The sequence below is a fragment of the Perna viridis genome, chromosome 5 (assembly GCF_037379345.1).
Source record: "Perna viridis isolate PV_CMFRI_1.1 ecotype Kerala chromosome 5, ASM3737934v1, whole genome shotgun sequence".
Taxonomy (NCBI): Eukaryota; Metazoa; Mollusca; class Bivalvia; order Mytilida; family Mytilidae; genus Perna; species Perna viridis.
In genome coordinates, this window is record NC_142449.1 from 33,893,562 (window position 1) to 33,910,572 (window position 17,011).

General features: G+C 31.9%; 1 protein-coding gene across 1 annotated transcript in view; it reads right to left on the bottom strand.

Annotated features, from left to right (window-relative positions):
* Positions 1-910: 910 nt before the first annotated feature.
* Positions 911-17,011, bottom strand: part of LOC148617177 (protein disulfide-isomerase TMX3-like) — a 107,650-nt gene continuing 91,549 nt past the window's right edge. The window contains exons 10-14 of the mRNA XM_088584632.1: positions 8,570-8,623; positions 7,164-7,356; positions 6,231-6,299; positions 4,704-4,884; positions 911-4,311 (exon numbers count right to left, since the gene is read on the bottom strand). Of these exons, the coding sequence (XP_088440758.1) occupies positions 4,247-4,311; positions 4,704-4,884; positions 6,231-6,299; positions 7,164-7,356; positions 8,570-8,623 (562 nt within the window). The 3' untranslated portion in view covers positions 911-4,246. The remainder of the gene's footprint in view (positions 4,312-4,703; positions 4,885-6,230; positions 6,300-7,163; positions 7,357-8,569; positions 8,624-17,011) is intronic.

Here is a 17,011-nt window from a genome sequence, read left to right on the forward strand (position 1 = left end):
GTTTAGTGGAATCATAACTGAATTGATTTTAGTTATTTAATTTTTTCTTTACTCTGTGTATTATTTAATTCAATTCATGTTATACATGTTTTTTTGTCTGTTTTGTTGGTCTAGTTTTGTCCTCCATATCCTTTTCTCCCTATCCATGAAAATGTCAAATATTGATTGAAATCAAAACCCTGATAATATGCACATCTTTAATCCATATATAATCATTCTGTAAAGTATCAACTTTCTAACCTAAATATTGTAAGAGGAAGTTACCTGGAATAGACAAGTACTCTATTCCCTCAAAATGGTGACAAAGACAAACCCAACTATCCACAAAAATGACAAATATTGACAGAAATGAAAAGTCGGACAATATGCACATCTTCTATCCATATATAATTATTCTGCAAAGTATCAACTTCATACCCTAAATACAGTGAAAGGAGGACGGATGGATAGGAGTAAAAAAATATGCCCCCAACTGAATGTTGCTGGGGCATAAAAAAGACTGATAAAACTCATAAAAAGAAACACAAAAAAAATGTTTCTTCAAAACAAGAAAAATAGGACCCCAGACTCAATGTTAAGTCCAGGACAGACAAAAGAAGGAAGAAAAACTATGACACAGTGAATTAATTGGTTCTCACGGTGCAGATGGATACACTGTTAGAATCCACAAGTTCAAGCCATGAAACTTCTGTAGTGATGACTGCAATCTTCTAGCAACATAACTTAGCTCCAGAAGCCTTATCATAAGAAGTCTAGCACAGTACAAAAAGTCTGCGTAGTTAACTGCAAGCTCTGGCATAATGTATGGGTTGTGATATGAATGTGCACTATACATCATTGCTCATATTAGGCAACAAGTCTTGTAGTTCAGAGAACTTGTCGCCACAGAAAAAAAGTTCAAACCAGCCAGTAATAAGAAATATAGCTTTATTTATACTTTCATAGCAGTTACACACAATGAACACACACACAACAAACTGAAGTATCATGTTTTAACAGACTGACACAAAAACTAAAGTAGATCATCTTCATGGTGGAATAATTTGTGACATAATTATGTATGAACATATTGACCATCACACATTACAAATGAATCAAGCATCTGAATACGACAAGGTTGAACATAATTACAAAGGAATATTTGCTTAATGGAATATGTAAGAACTTCAACAGGTTGACATCACTTGAATTTAAATGGACAAAAGAACCCTTGACCAGGTCCCATGGCCACATAGTTAAAATTACTTAAGTCTGAGAATATTTTTAACTTCCATGGTAATTCTGATCAAAGTACTTGAAAATGATGACACCACAAACAATTAAGAATGATCTCAGATCTAAGTAATTTTTCATGTTCCATCGAGCCTGTTCAATATCCGTCAAACTCAGCATTGGTATGGAATAGCATTTGTGTATTACAATGAATAATGCCTTGAATTTTCAATGGAACATTCCTAACTGTTACTCTTAGTAATCCAAAGTACGGTTGTGATTTGTGTCAGAAAGACGAAACTTGGGTCTTTAAGAAAAATCGTTCTTATCCCTGTGTAAACTCAAACATTTCACATTTTTGGGCTACTATGGTATAGGATTTCTATAAAGAAAAAAATCATTTCACCATTTTCATGAAATATTATTGAGACATTCATACTATTTTGTGTACTGTAAACCTGGACTTTTTTGCAACAGAAATATTTCCCTGTTTTTTGCAGTAAGACCAATAACATAAAAATATTTTGCAAATATTTTCTTCAATTTAATTTGATGTAAGAGTAATTTAAGACTGGACTAAAAATTTTGATTCTAAAAATAAACAACAACAATAAAATAGATCAAAAAATTCATGGGTAACAGTTATATGAAAGCCTTAAAAATATTTGATATCATGTATGGAATATGTTTTCAATGGAGATAGATTCAAAGTAATAAAGGATACTAACTATTCTTGGCTATAAGTTATGATCTGCTCTTTTAACAAGAGTAATTATAAATACTAGCAAATAAAGTTTAAACTTGCCAATAATGTTTTATAATACATGATACGTGTATATTTTACAACAAACAAACAAATTACAGAAAAAAGCAACACATCACAAACAAAATCTACAGAAAATATTGCACATAATCAAATTTGTAACATAACTGTTGACCATACATGTATACAAAAGTATTACTAAATGTAATCCTATATTTTAATAACAAGAGAAAGCCATAATAATGAAATTTAAGGATCTCATGCATACCTATTGACCTTTGGAACAGTTCAACCATGTTGACTTGTGTCAACCTTTTAAAACTTTCCAGGTTTAGAAATCGTGTGAATGAGCAGGTACTATTTTACTCCACAACCTACTTGTACCAACATCTCTAGCTACAGGCCTGAATGCATTACAGCCCCTTTAGAGTGCAAGTTTAAAAAAAGCAGAAAACACAATAAAAAAGCAGCATTCAAACCAACAACATGTTCACTCATTGCCAAATAGACAAGATTTCTGAGGTAAACTGGATTTCTTTATTACATGTGGAATAAACAAATAACAAATATTCTTAAGTATCAGGCAGTTTGTAAAAAATGGTAGAAAACAAAAACACCAATCATAAATCAACCATTATAACAAAATGAAAAATAGATATATGACATATTCTTTCTGGTAAAATGGGAAATAATCCATTGAAATGCATTGCAAAATAACATTTCATGGTAAGGTAACTGATTAAAATCACATTCTTTTAGAGCATATTACATGTCTGTAAAAAATTTTAAGTTATCAAAAGTTGATCATTTTGAACAAAAATGTAAACTAAGAGGTGGGTTTTTTATTTTCATAGGTCTAACTTTACAAACTGCCTGATTCTTACGAAAAGATGTAGTTTAATAAATACTTATGAGACAGTTATGGGCAAACTTCTTAAGACTTGATGAATTAATGTTTTACAATATATAAATATTATGCTTTGTTAAAGGCATTGGTCTGGACTAGGTTTCATAAAAAATTCCATATTGAGAATATTGTCAAATCCTTCATATTTTTTCTCCTCAAATCTTCAATTTATAGTGATCTGTTGAGGAAAAGATCAATTTTATTTTATTTATTTATTTTTTTTAATGAAATTGGGCCCTGATTTCCTGAACTGATCATTAGTGTCTAAACATCTATTGATAATCCAAAATCAAGAAACCTGTCACACTTATTCCTCAGACAATTTTGAAATTTAAAAAAATTAAAGGAAGATTGTACAACTTATTATTTCCGATAGGAAAAAAACATAAAATGATCTGTAGTTGTTTCTTAACCACAACACTCTAAGTTTACTTCATTTTAAATATAAAAAGAATTATCCTTTGGTTTTTAGATAACAAAATAAATAATAACTGATCAATGCCCAAGAAATTACCTTTAAATAAATGATTCAGATGATCAGTTCATCGATGCTTGTATGTGTTTACAGGAAGAGATGAAATATTCATATAAAGGCCAAAAATAATAAAAGTCTTGTTTCTTTCTATACCAGTTAGGCAAAAATAGAGTAGGTAGGTAGGGAAATCATTTTATTTTTCAAAAACATTTTCCCTTGAAAGTTAATATGGCAACAATCTAAATTTTCACAGCGCTTGAGCCAAAATGGCCATTAATGTTTAGGGTAAGGGCTAAAAAAAAAAAACAAAGGGAAGGTAGGGTACCAGGAAACAGACATATTATTTTTTTGGCCTTGTGGCACCAAGCATCAATTTGAACATTAAAATTGATCATAAAGAAGGTTTGTATTGCACTATTACATCTAAAGAACTCAGTTTCTCAGAAGAATGTCCCACTTAAGTGTTAGTGTTTGTAAGAATCAGGCAAAATGGGAAAAATCAGAAACATTCATGTCAAAATCCCACCGATCTGACAATGTAATATCAGTCAAGGATACTTTCTCTATTATTAAAGGCCATTATTTAATCTCTGCATCACTTGCTTTGCTCAGAATTTTTTCAATAGAATGTAAGAAAAATGAGGTTTCTGACAGTTATCTGCCCTTGAAATGTTCACTTTCAGTGCATTTCAATGAAATTATAACTCAATGCCCCATATGACATGGAAAATATTGTCTTTTTCCCTTGATTCTGATCAAATTACATTATCAAAATGATGGGTTTTTCCATACCATACTTCACCAACTGCCTGATTCTTACAGAGACTGATACTTAATTGTCCTGCTCTCTTAATTGTTCGTTCGTGCCCTGGTTTGTAATAAATGATTCCTACTCTGCTTTTTCATGGTCTTGAGCAGCTTCAGGTGTTTCTGTTGATGTCAGCTCATCATATGCTAAAAAAAGGATGATCAATTTAAAGTTTTATGCTTTTATTATAATATACTACTTTTTACATAATATATATCAAGTTATTTTGGTGGTTGTAAAATCTGGCAACTTAGAAGCAAAAAGGTAAAAACAAATTTTGCCAGATGATAAGTGGTGCAATAAGTACTTAAGCCTGTATTGGGTGGGATTTATTTGGGCATTTTTTGACAGACCCCTAAATACTCCAAAATAGCACTCGGCAAAAATTACCTGCTATACTGAAGGATACTATTTCAATGCTGTTAAAATTTACTGCATTTGTAGTTTTTTCCCCTTAGTTTTCCTTCTCTCTGTTTCAGTAATAAAAGGAAAATTGCACAAAATAATAATCCTACATTCAGACCAACAAAATCATTACCAGGTGGTTTTTCCTCAATTTTTTCAGGTGGAAATTCATCCTCATCTTCATCATCAAATTCATCTGCCATTTCATCATCTATTGGTTCCATACAACACAGACTGTAGCATACAATACTGATGACTATCGTTGGGAGGCAGAACATTAACAAGAACAGCCATCTAGAAGACTGCCACACACTCTGTAACAATAGATAGCACATTAAAAGGAACAGCCATCTGAAAAACTATGTAAAGCACTGACTTTGACATAAAATTGGTATTCAGATGAAACTTAGAACTAGGGAAAAATGTCAGGGATTTTTACCACTTCCAGGCAAATTTGAAAGTCATTATTTGAGTCAAGTAAGTAATTGCAACTGTATTGATATTAAAAAGAACTAGCTTAAAATCTAGACACAGATTAAATGATGAAAAGTTGAAATCTCCTTGTCCATTGCCCAGTTAACTGCCTAAAGAAGTTCACCAGGTTATGGTCTATTAAACCAGGGAAGACAAATTCTATTACGTGAACATCACTATATCATTCGCTGTAAAATCAAGCCAAATGGACTCATACTCTATTGTTTTCAAAATTACTATAAAGCTGTAATACGATATCTTGATATATTATACAAAATTGCAAAATTGTAATAAAAAGTAAAACTAAGTGTTGTCTGCTACTTATAATGACTGGAAGTAAATTATATAGTATTATTTTAACAGCATTAACTTACAATTTACACAACACATCCACAAAAGCATAATACCATTAGAATTGTTGTTTTCAATTTCATGTAACTGTTATTTAAAAATAACATTATACAACCTCTAACAAAATGCCCTTCCTTTTATTTAGTTGTTTTTCTGATTTTTCCCCCCTTTTTTTAGGTGTATGGCCAACAAAGAATGGGGAGCTTTGATCGATTGATGTTTTTTTACTATCTTGACTACCCTTGCTGATCCGGCATGACCACCCCATGCAGGGATTTTGTTAGTAGATGCCTGTTAGTAGTTAGAGGTAGTGGAGCCCAGCTTTCGGGATAACTGACCGAAGAACTCATGTGAGCTTACCCCATTAAAGGTTATAAATATTCTCTCCTCACACAGATTATCTACTCCATGGTAGTTGTACATTTGATTTCTCATGGAAGATTGATTGATTGATTGATTGATTGATAACGGTTTAACATTCCATGGCAAATATTTCATGCATTTCAGGATGAGAACGACTGACCAATCAAACAAACCAGTCACACATGTTAAGCCTGATTTTTATTGAGTTAGCTCACAAAAGCATCAGCTCACAGGTAGTCATAACACTCCACTCGGGCACACTTTTCTGACTTGGAGCCAACAAATCACCACCACTCTATCCCTTCAAATATCCTGTGCTTGATGGAGAAGCAACGACTACCAATTTTGAAGTCTTTGGTATGACTCCACCGAGGATTTAACCCACAAAACTCACACTCAAGGCGATTACACTACCCTGACCTTGAGTCAGTTCATGGTAAAAAAAAAAACAAGCTTTTAAAGGTCAACTTACCACTACCATGACAACCAGGTCATACAGTAACCTCTTGACCCTCATGAAGAATCCTGTACCACCATATGCCTACAATAAATAGCATACAAGTCATAGCCTATAATTACTAACTCATTAATTAGATAAATTCTTTCACTTTAATCATCAGCACCATTTAGTATATGTCAATTTTTTTTCCTAAATCTCATCAGTATATATATCTTCAAATAAAAATTCTAAATTTTACTTATTTTTTAATTAACTTTGAACAGTTACAAGGTAGTGAAAATGTCATAATTTTCTGTAGCATAGTCATATAAAACTAAGATAGGTTGGTATCTAAATTTCATTTAACCTTTATTTCAGTATATCCTTATTACCACGGGTGAAAGCTTGAATAAAATTTGCATTATACTTGCTATTATTTACACATTTTGATAAAAATTCTGCATGCAAGTAACAAGAATTTTTCAACAAAAAGGGGGTTCCAATCCCAGGAATCCCCCCAATCTGGACTTGCCACAAATGGAAAAAAACCATGTTGCATATTATGTTGTGCTAAGAATATCCTCACTCTTTTATTTTGTTCAAATCTGAAAAGTGGAGACATGGTACAAGTATGGTGCAAAAGCAACATACCAAATATCTTAGCATTCCCTCCAAATTTTTAGACGCTGAAAAAGCTGTTATAGAAAAGTGCAATGCACAGACAGACTGACTTATGATCATACAAAGTGATTGAGCCTTCACTCTATGGAGTAGAGTTATAAAGAATATAAATAGTACTGTAATTGTCATATTTTGATCCTTTTTTTATTACCTCAATTCTTTATTAATAAACCAAAGACCACATTCTTATGCTGAGTAGTCAATACAAGGATACAAAGTGTCTTTGTTAACTCTTGGGTCAAATGAACAGTCTTACAGGTCCAGTTAAAAACATACAATACTTACATCAATTTTTCCATCCTTTATGTTTTCCAAATATTCAGCGAGAGTTTCGGATGTCATGTCATCTAGTTGAAAAGGCGGAATATAAAAGTAATGTGAATCTGGGTCAAGGACAATCATTATTGGTGCTGCAGCAAAGGACAAGGTGATACTATTTATAGTTTCCGTCTCGGTCATCCATAGGAACTGGAACTTGCTAAAAACAACATTGAATAAATTTAGAAATTATAAGTATATTTCTTATTTGTAAGTTGTTATGCTGCAATGAAAGAAAAATATTGAGTTTAATAGAAACATACCTAATTAATGTATTGAAATTTGCAGCAACACCAAATTCTCAAGACTGATTACAGAGGTGGACCTGGGGTAAGGGGCATAACTCTTGAAATCAGTGCAACATAATCAATTTCATCAAAGCCTATCAAGTTATCATTTGAAATAGAATAAAATCAATCCATGTTCCTTTGATGCTTACATGAAATTGACGTAAAATGCTTTACAAAAACGTTCCAATGAATTGTAAGAATTACATCCCTTACTCTAGGTCTACCTCCTTAAACACTGAGGCTTCATATTGCAAAAGGTACATCTTCTTGATGCTGGATTTGATGTCATTTTTTTTTAATTCATTGGATATTTGTATACTGTATGGTGGGTGTATTTTGAGTGGGGTATTTTAGCTGTCTGTTTAAAAACACCAAAATAAATCTCACAAAATATTTATACCAGTCTTAAGTACCTAGTGCACCACTTATCATCCTTGAAAATTAGAAACACCAAATTTTTTTGTATACCTTTCTGCCTAAAAATCACCATATTTTACATCCATCAAAATAAGCCCAATATTGAATCAATTGTATTTGGATTCCAATCTTCTTATGTTTTTGTATCTAATACTTTTGAAGAGAAGTTACTCCATGAAACATGTGCCCAGCATACCAAATTTTATAAATATAGTTATTTGATTGGTATTTTTGTATTTTGAAGAACTTATTTTAGTTTTTCGTTTTTACTTGTTGTTTATACTTCCATTTTCAACACTATATCTTTATTGATTGACTTGTAAGTAAATATCTAGCTCTGGTTTTCCTTTAACTAATTTGTAATAGCTGTCTTATACAATCAAACCATACAAATCCAGTGGGGCAAAAGTCAATACATGTACGTGTGAAGCCATCCATTGTTACCATGTCAACTTAGAACTGATATTACACTTAAGATTGGTGTAGCCAGACTTTGTAACAGGTCACTTGAAAAGGCTATAGGTTTCACACATAACCATCCCCTATATAATTCATAAATTTAAAGTTGTGACTGAAAGGCTATTATCACTGTATGAAATTGAAGGACATGACAAAAATAAAATATTTCAAGAAAAAATATATGTAATATAATGCTGAATTATATACCTGTGAAATTTGTCTTTCTGATGCTTGGCAAGAAAACTAATGACATCTTTGATCCTAGAATAAAAATCAAAAATATAGGTACTAGAATCTAAAAATATAAAAAATGAATTACCTCCCTTTTGCTGTATGATCCAATGGCACAATTCTTATTTTGAACATATTAGTGCAACTAGAATAGATGCAGAGTTAAATAACAAACATAATAGCTATTGAACTTTATTGACATATGAAACAATGCCAGATAAGTGTTCTTTAAACAATTTTTTAACAAAATTTGTTAACCAGTTTTTTTTTTTTATGGAGAATTGAGGCTTTAGTATACACATCAAAGGAAATCTTGTTTTCATTGGGGACCAGATTTCGTGGTTTGGCCTAATCACGAAAATCACGAAAATTGGTACCCCTGAGATCACGGTACTGTTTAAAAAACCAGCACAATTCGATAATGATTTATTTTCACTAATTTTACAAGCAAGAAAATTTATATGTGTTAAACAAAGTGTTAGGTGCAAAAATAAATAGTAGCAAAATTGAATTGATATCATGAATAGAAAAATATCATAAAATGCAAAAAAATAAGCTGTTTTACAGTAAATCTTCAGTGATAATGAACCTGCCAAGGCTTACATGTTAAATGTGATATTTCAACCAACATAGGTGTACAAGTAATATCAGGTATAATACAGCCATACTCCCAGACAACTTGAAAAGTAATTTATTCTTAAATTGAAAATCTTAAAATGTTGACTTAAATAAAATCAGATATATATTTATCTTAAGATTAGAATTTGTGATTTGATTTTAATGTACATGTATACATTTCTTTAATCTGATCATTTATGAATTTATTTACATGTTATCCCTTTATCATTTTGGAATCAGAAAATCTACTGATATTCATTAAATGGTCCTTCCATTTATGTACCAGTCTTTATAAAAATCAGACAGGAAGTGATTATGTATGTATGTATGTATATCACAATCCACAACAGTTAAAAAAAATCACTTATATTTCATAGAAACATAGAAATAGTTACAGACCATGTAACTAGTCTAAGTTTTTCATTTTGTTTTTGCATTTTTGAGATAAAAATTATACAGATTTTTAATGAAAATGGGACTTTGCAAGAGTTATTGTTCTTGATTTGGTTGATTTTAGTGGTAATCAATGTATTGTTTTCTCAAAAATTAAGTACCATTCTGTGTAAGAATCAGGCAATGTGTTGCACATCAAATTTCCCAATTTAGTAATTTTTGCTTTTAACATATTCAGTACAATAAAAACAACCAAAAGCTATTTTTTACCATGAAACATCCGTGACGTAGATATTTTTGACTGCTTATAGAGGGAAAAAGTGGAGGGAAACTTTCCCAAATTTTTTCATAGTGCATTTCAACTAAACTTGATGAATTAATATCCTAAGAAGACAAATTTAACAAACGTTTTATTTTATTTCTGGGGGTTATGAGGTAAAAATACAATAAAATCTCTGTCTTTCTTTTCTTTTTGTCCCACTCCTTATACACACTTTGCCTGATTTTTTAGACAGAGAAGCACTTATGATCTAGATGCAGAAAGGACAATTAAGTTATGAAAAATTATGGAGATTGAAAAAAAAAAACCAAAAAAAAAAAACATAAACAAAAATCTTATTTTCGGGGGTAGGGTTCTAAACCAAAAAAAAAAAAACACTTCTACCATTGGTATTGTCTGAATTTTATAAGGATTTGTACTAAAATAATCCTTCTTTTTATGCCTGGGTGGATGTCTACATCAGATACCATTATACATCTGGAAATTTTTTTGTGGATCCTACAAAAATTAGTTCAATGTTAAGCAATACTGCAATAAACCAGTTTAATTTAACAAGTTAGACTCACACCAAAGGTATACAATACAAAAAAAAACAATATTATTTTAAGCACAAAAAGCAATACACATCAATCAAACTAGAGATTTATTCTACAGCATTGTTGACCAATTCACAAGAGAATAGAGTGGTCTGTCTCACCATGACATATCAGTAGGTCATCTGAAGAATTTACAGAATATTTTAATATATAATGATAGCCATAACAAAAAGTAATGTGAGTGGTCAATCTCACCAGGACATATGGGCAAAGGTCATCTGAAGTGTTTTGTGAATAGTTAATGATGTCCATAGGTAGATAATATATAAGTCATCAATGTAAAATATGAGATAGTATGATAGAGGTTCCTGTTCAGGTATTTAAAGTACCAGTCAAGAAAAGTAAAAGGCAAAAAAAAAAAATTGGATAAGTACTTGCAGGCATTATCCTCTAAGTTTGTAGTGCCATGACAAAAGCACACATATACAGTATCATTAAATAAACTGGTAACAATATCCACTAGAAATACTGTTATCAAGCTTCCAAGAAAATACCCCCACTTCAAATGGAGCTGAATGTTAAACCGGTTAGTTGGATTATCTTCCTTTGAAAAGTCAAAATTTCCAACAGCTGAAGGGGCAAATTTGACCAAAATTCTTCTACAGGAGTGAATTAATCAACAAAACTTACATATCTCACATTTCGAGGTAGACTCCCACAAAGAGCATGTCTCCTGCTTTGCGAGGCTAAATACTCCCACTATGAAAGATTCTCACACATAAAAAAGATGCCATTGAAAATAAAAAATCCCTGATCAAAAGATCATTTGAAGATGAACAAGTACAGATACATTCCTTGAAATGTGCATCCTTCCAGTAGATGACTTCCACATTCACTTCCATTCCGGAAAAGTTCTTCAATTATATCGAGGTCAACTGAGGTCAGCAGGCGTAAGACATTGCAATGGAAGCCAAGAAAACAGAAACTTGATTCGATTACGGTCAGGAATCTTAAAATGACAGATTAAATAGATTAAAGAAGTATTTCCGATATATCAATGTTCTGAGATGTATTTCCACATAAATATTACTGTTCGTGTAGCCTTCGAATCTGATACCCATTCTTTGTCTAGTATAAAACCTTAAACCAGTTTCCACTAGATTGGGCATAACTAGTGAATGTGAAGTCATCTATTGAAAAATCTTTTGAAAAAAACTATTGTTGCCTTTTCCACTTCATTTTGCTACAAAAAGTTTGTCACAAAAAAACCTCCTCCATAAAATAGTTGATATGTTGGAGATCTCCCATATACCCACTCTCTGAGGTTAACAGAAATGTTACACAAACATTAACAAACAGGGAACCAGACTTCTACATATCTGTTTCAATGTATTCAGACCTTCAGTAAACCTTACACCTGCTTTAATTAAAGTACTAGTCCATATAAATAATTTCCCTACCTGCTAAACATTCACCATACTGTAACCAGATTTTCACTATTTGAAATTCGGCCAAAAGCCCATCAAACAAATGATGCTTTTTAAAAATTTTTTTATCTACATATGCTATATATTCAAGTTACGATAGTCCTTTCAGTTTTCAAATTCAAATTATTTTTTAGAAACCTTACATTTATATTCCATAAAACCAAATCAAGAACAATAACTCTTGCAAAGAGCTAATTTCATACACAATCTATAAAATTTTATCTCAAAAATGCAACAACCAAATGAAAACCAAATGAAAAAAAACTATGACTATTTATGTGGTCTGTAGCTGTTTCTAAATAAGGAAAAAAATATATTCTGTAGGTTTTTGACATACATAAATTATCTCCTCTCTGATTTCAAAGACTGCTACTTAAAAACAAGCGCTATTTTTTAAAAAGACAGTCAACGCATATTCTTGGTTTGTTAATACCCAAATCTGATTAAGATTTTATTTGGTGAACTGTGTGGTCACTGTACTATGTTTCGTATTTAAATTATTTTATTGGTTCAACAAGTAAACTATTTCCAATTATTCTGCACATAAAAAAATACTCAATGTATAAAAGTGATTGAAAATATTCTGGACACCAATGCCCCCAATGGAGCCTTAAATTTCAAGGTTGCTATCACATTTGTCCAATGGAATGTGAGGTTGTAAGCTACATCCGTTAGTTTGTCATGGTTAAGCATCATGGATGTCACATGATGTATTAGCGAACTCAATACCGACTGTGTTGGAAAACAAACCCTTCAGTCTAAAAAAGTTCAGCTCAGGCAGGTATCACTGTAAAATACAATAAACCCTTTTGTGATAAGTTGGTGAGCATGCTCAATGTACACTTTCACGAGGTAGGGCTTAGGTAGAACAAAAGAATTTTCCTCTCGGAAGTGTATATTGAGCATGCTCCACGCATGCTCATCGACTATCCTACAGTTAGCACAAAAGGAGCTATTTTGACAGTAGAAAGTACATTTTTTGTAGGTAAATACAGTCAAAACACTTTACTCCAAATCATTTTGGCTTCAAATCACTTTTATTTTCAGAGTGTCAGCTTGAATTTCTATTTGTAGGATTAACAATATCATAACACAGATTGAAATATTTTTTTTTAATATTTAGGGTAAGTAGCCACTTGGGTCTGTTAGTGATTTAGGTATTAAAGTTTACAATTTTGTAACTTAACTGCCGTGATAGACAATATTGTATCATTTTCATTCAGATTAGTCAATAAATTTTCTTTTCTTATCATAATTATACATAGCAATAGTAAGTTTCACAACTACATTAAGAAGCATGTACTAAATGATGGTAACGAGAAATTGGAATGGTATCATGGAATAGGCAGAGGCCATAAAAATGGTAGTGCCACCTTAATACATAAACAATTATGGTGATTCGAATTTTACACTTGACTTAAAAAGGCATTTATTTTTTTCTGTTGCTTCACTAGAAATGCCTTAAAAATATTTTCTTTAAAAACTTCATATTGTTGCTAGCAAGTACTTATTTATTATCCATCAGCAGCCAAACTGCATCGGTGGTCACACAGTAGCATGCTGGCCTTGTTTCCATTCTACCCCTTTTCACATAACAGCAAAAAAACTGCTCTAATATATTGGTATCATGCTGTTGTCTACATGGGCGACTGCAATGCTGTTTCCAGCAACCATAGATATTTTATGAGTATATTTGTATGATATCGTGTTTAAGGGGTTGTGACAGGAACAATCAATGAATAAAGAGAGGCCACTTTCATTTTAGTCAAATTCTTCTTCGATGTCAATCAAAATTCAGAACTGTAGGCCAAGCTTGAACCAAGCGTTTGTACACGCTCCCATTGTTCAGAGTTCGATCTCAGCAGTCATATTAAGCTGATGGGCATTTTGTTTATTTTATATTTCTATTTGATTCTTCGACCTTTTTATGCATGAAATTTGTGACTGAACATAAAAAAAAAAAACAATAATCAATCAGCAAATAAATTAGTAAAAATGCACTGCCAACAACTGTTAAGATCACTTTGGCAATCAGCGAACCATTCTGTTATATCCATCCCTCATTTTTTGCACTGAATCAAAATACAATTTGTATCACAAGCCATTATAATTTTCTACACCCACTTACAAACTTGCTTATATAAACTGAAGATAAAATTGTATTTAGTCTCAAGTAAGTGCGAACTGAAACATTCCAAACTTTGATAAAAATATCAAAACCAGTTTTTCAAAAATGTCCATGTTCAGGTTCACTACATGATTTTTTCAAGATCTAAAAACAAGATAAAATAAATGGTTTATAAAGTTCATATGTAGAGATTTTCATGCATTATTTATGAATGAAATTTGTTGACAAAATCTTTTCCTTGTGCTGGGTTAGATCTGTAGATTTGAGATTTACCATATTATCCTATGTTTGAAAATAACTATTACTGCCATTCACTTGCAGATTTTGTTTTTTGTAATACAACAAAAATTTTGGGTGGGAAGGAAGAATGGATTAATAATCTTACATAACTTTGTTAAAATCCTGCAAACAGCAGTATTCTAGAAATGATATTAGCTAGCTACCAATTTAAACAAAAAATACAAACTGAGCTGTTCTCTCCCCATAAATTAATTTTGATACTATCCCAGGAAATCAGGGGAAAATACAGCCACATCAAAATCCACCAGTTATCCAAATCAACATGCCAAACAACCTGATAAATCATCCATATAGATTTGTATTAATCAATTTAATCAATCAGTCAATTAGTGAAGGAAAATGTTGAAATGTGCCAGTTGCTCTGTTAAGGAGGTAGACCTAGGGTAAGGGACATATAACTCATGAAATCAGTGCTATGTTTGTATCATATTCAATTTCACCAAGTCTCTCAAGCTTCCGTTTGAAGCAGAATAAAATTAATCCAACTTAATTAGATACTTACATAAGATTGATGTAAAATGCCAAATACAAACGTTCCATTGATTTTTAAGAGTAGTGTCCCTTACCCTAGGTCTACCTCCTTAAGCACTTCCATTTACAGTTAGTAATGTTTGTTTGTTTGTTGGGGTTTAACATCCGAGCAGCAATGTTTCAGCTATATGCAGACAATGAACATGAAATGATAAAAAAAAAAGGATGGGTCACAAGGACAACAGGGTTGACAAATTTTGATTGCCACTAGAAAAAGGGCGGATGGGTAAGGTCGGGCAATTTAGCCTCCTGTGGCGGAGCGCAAAGGTTCCTACTCCTATCGAATACCACAGCAGGGTTCTTTAACGTGCGAGGAACGTGGCATCTTTCCCAACACGGTGCACCACTATGGTTTGCGGTCAGGTTTTCCGTATTATAGCCTGACAACCCCAGCAAGTAACATGCCAGGGGTACCCCATTCCACCACCTGGGGCACACATCCCAGTTGCTCTGTGGGCAGAGCGCCTAGCCCCCGGCTAGGTTTCTGAGCACTATTTAGTCGCCTTTTACGACAAGCTTAGCGCTGCTGCAGGCCTATTTTTTTGACACCCGGACCTGCACAGGGCTACAGTGAGTAATTCAGTTAACTTCATGAAATTGAGTTGGTCTTACCTTAATAAAATTGCAATTACTTGGAGATTTCCCTTAGGTAGTTAACTGGACAATTGACAAAGTGCTTTAAACTTTCTATCATTTCATAGGAATTTTGATTTATGCTTGATAGAAAGTTTATATTCCCTTGTCAATTATTCATCTACAGTGAAAGCAATTATGACGTTCAGTCGTTCCTTGTTTGCAAGTCCTGATGAGCTTCCTTAAGTAGTTAAATAAGAATTATAAAAGGAGACTTCAACTTTCTATCATATTCTGTAGATATTTATATCTCTGTCTGAGTTAAATTTTCTGGATACGGCGCTTGTTCTTAGTAAGCCATTACAGTGCGTAACTTCAAACATTTTAGAAAACATATTTTGTTTTTAATTTTATAGCAAATCTCAAATAATCAGAAAAATTATGGAATATATCAATCAATCACATATTCCATATTTCTTAAAATAGTGGCACAACTTCCTTTTATATATGGCAAATAACTTAAGCTCGGATGATTCTATCTTCCATTCTGTCTCCAAACTTATTCTATAAGTATATAAAATTGTACATAATGCTCCATCTGGTAATGTTTGGAGAGGACATGCATAGGCAGAGCCTGTAATCCAGTCCCTTTGTTTATTCAAAAAAATACTTGAAATTAAAAAGAGATTATTATTGCAATTATGTGTTTCCTTTCAAAAGTTTAAATTCTATTGTAAAAAAATCATACAAAAATTAAACATATGATAACTTGTAATCATTCTGTAGCAGTGTCTATTTACTATTCATTGCTGTTTATAACACCACTCTGATGAATGGTGCTATAACACCAATTTTTATGAGTAAATTAGAGACATAAGCTTCAAAATTACCTATCAATTAACGTCTTAAGAATGTGCTTGGGAGGTAGTTTGAAATAACACTGATTAATAATTGTGTATGACTAAGTACAAATAAGCCTGAAAAAAATGTGAAGAATTTGAAATAACACTAGAAAAAAACTCTAGTCTCTGAGCAATAATAAAAACAGTATACATAGGTGGGTTCTGAAATGAAGAATTTTAAATGATTGAAAATAGCTCATGAATTCAACCACCAATATAATGAAATAGGAAATAGACAACTATTATTATTTTAATAATTTAATAATTAATTTTATGATATCAATAACAAAACTAACAAACAAGTACTATCTTTAAAAAAAAAGATAGCAGACACGGTAAAATTTTGTTCCTTTTACTTCAAACTTTCTTCATTTCTGTCAAGAAAATAACTCATATGGCACGTCATTTCAAATTTTGTATACAGTTTTTTCAAACGCCACTAAGGTATCAGTATTCGGCAAATCGTGAAACAGAATTGCGATCAGGTGATTTACATTTCCATAGAAGAGCTTCCTAAAGGTCTAAGGGTTTAAAAAGCGAAACTGTACTGACTACGTCGGAAAACCCCAAACATTGTTCTATCAGTAATGGTCAAAATGGTTTAAGAAGAAATTCTATTGAATGGAGATACATATGTACTAAAAAATTCTGTCCATTTGAAAAATAAAAA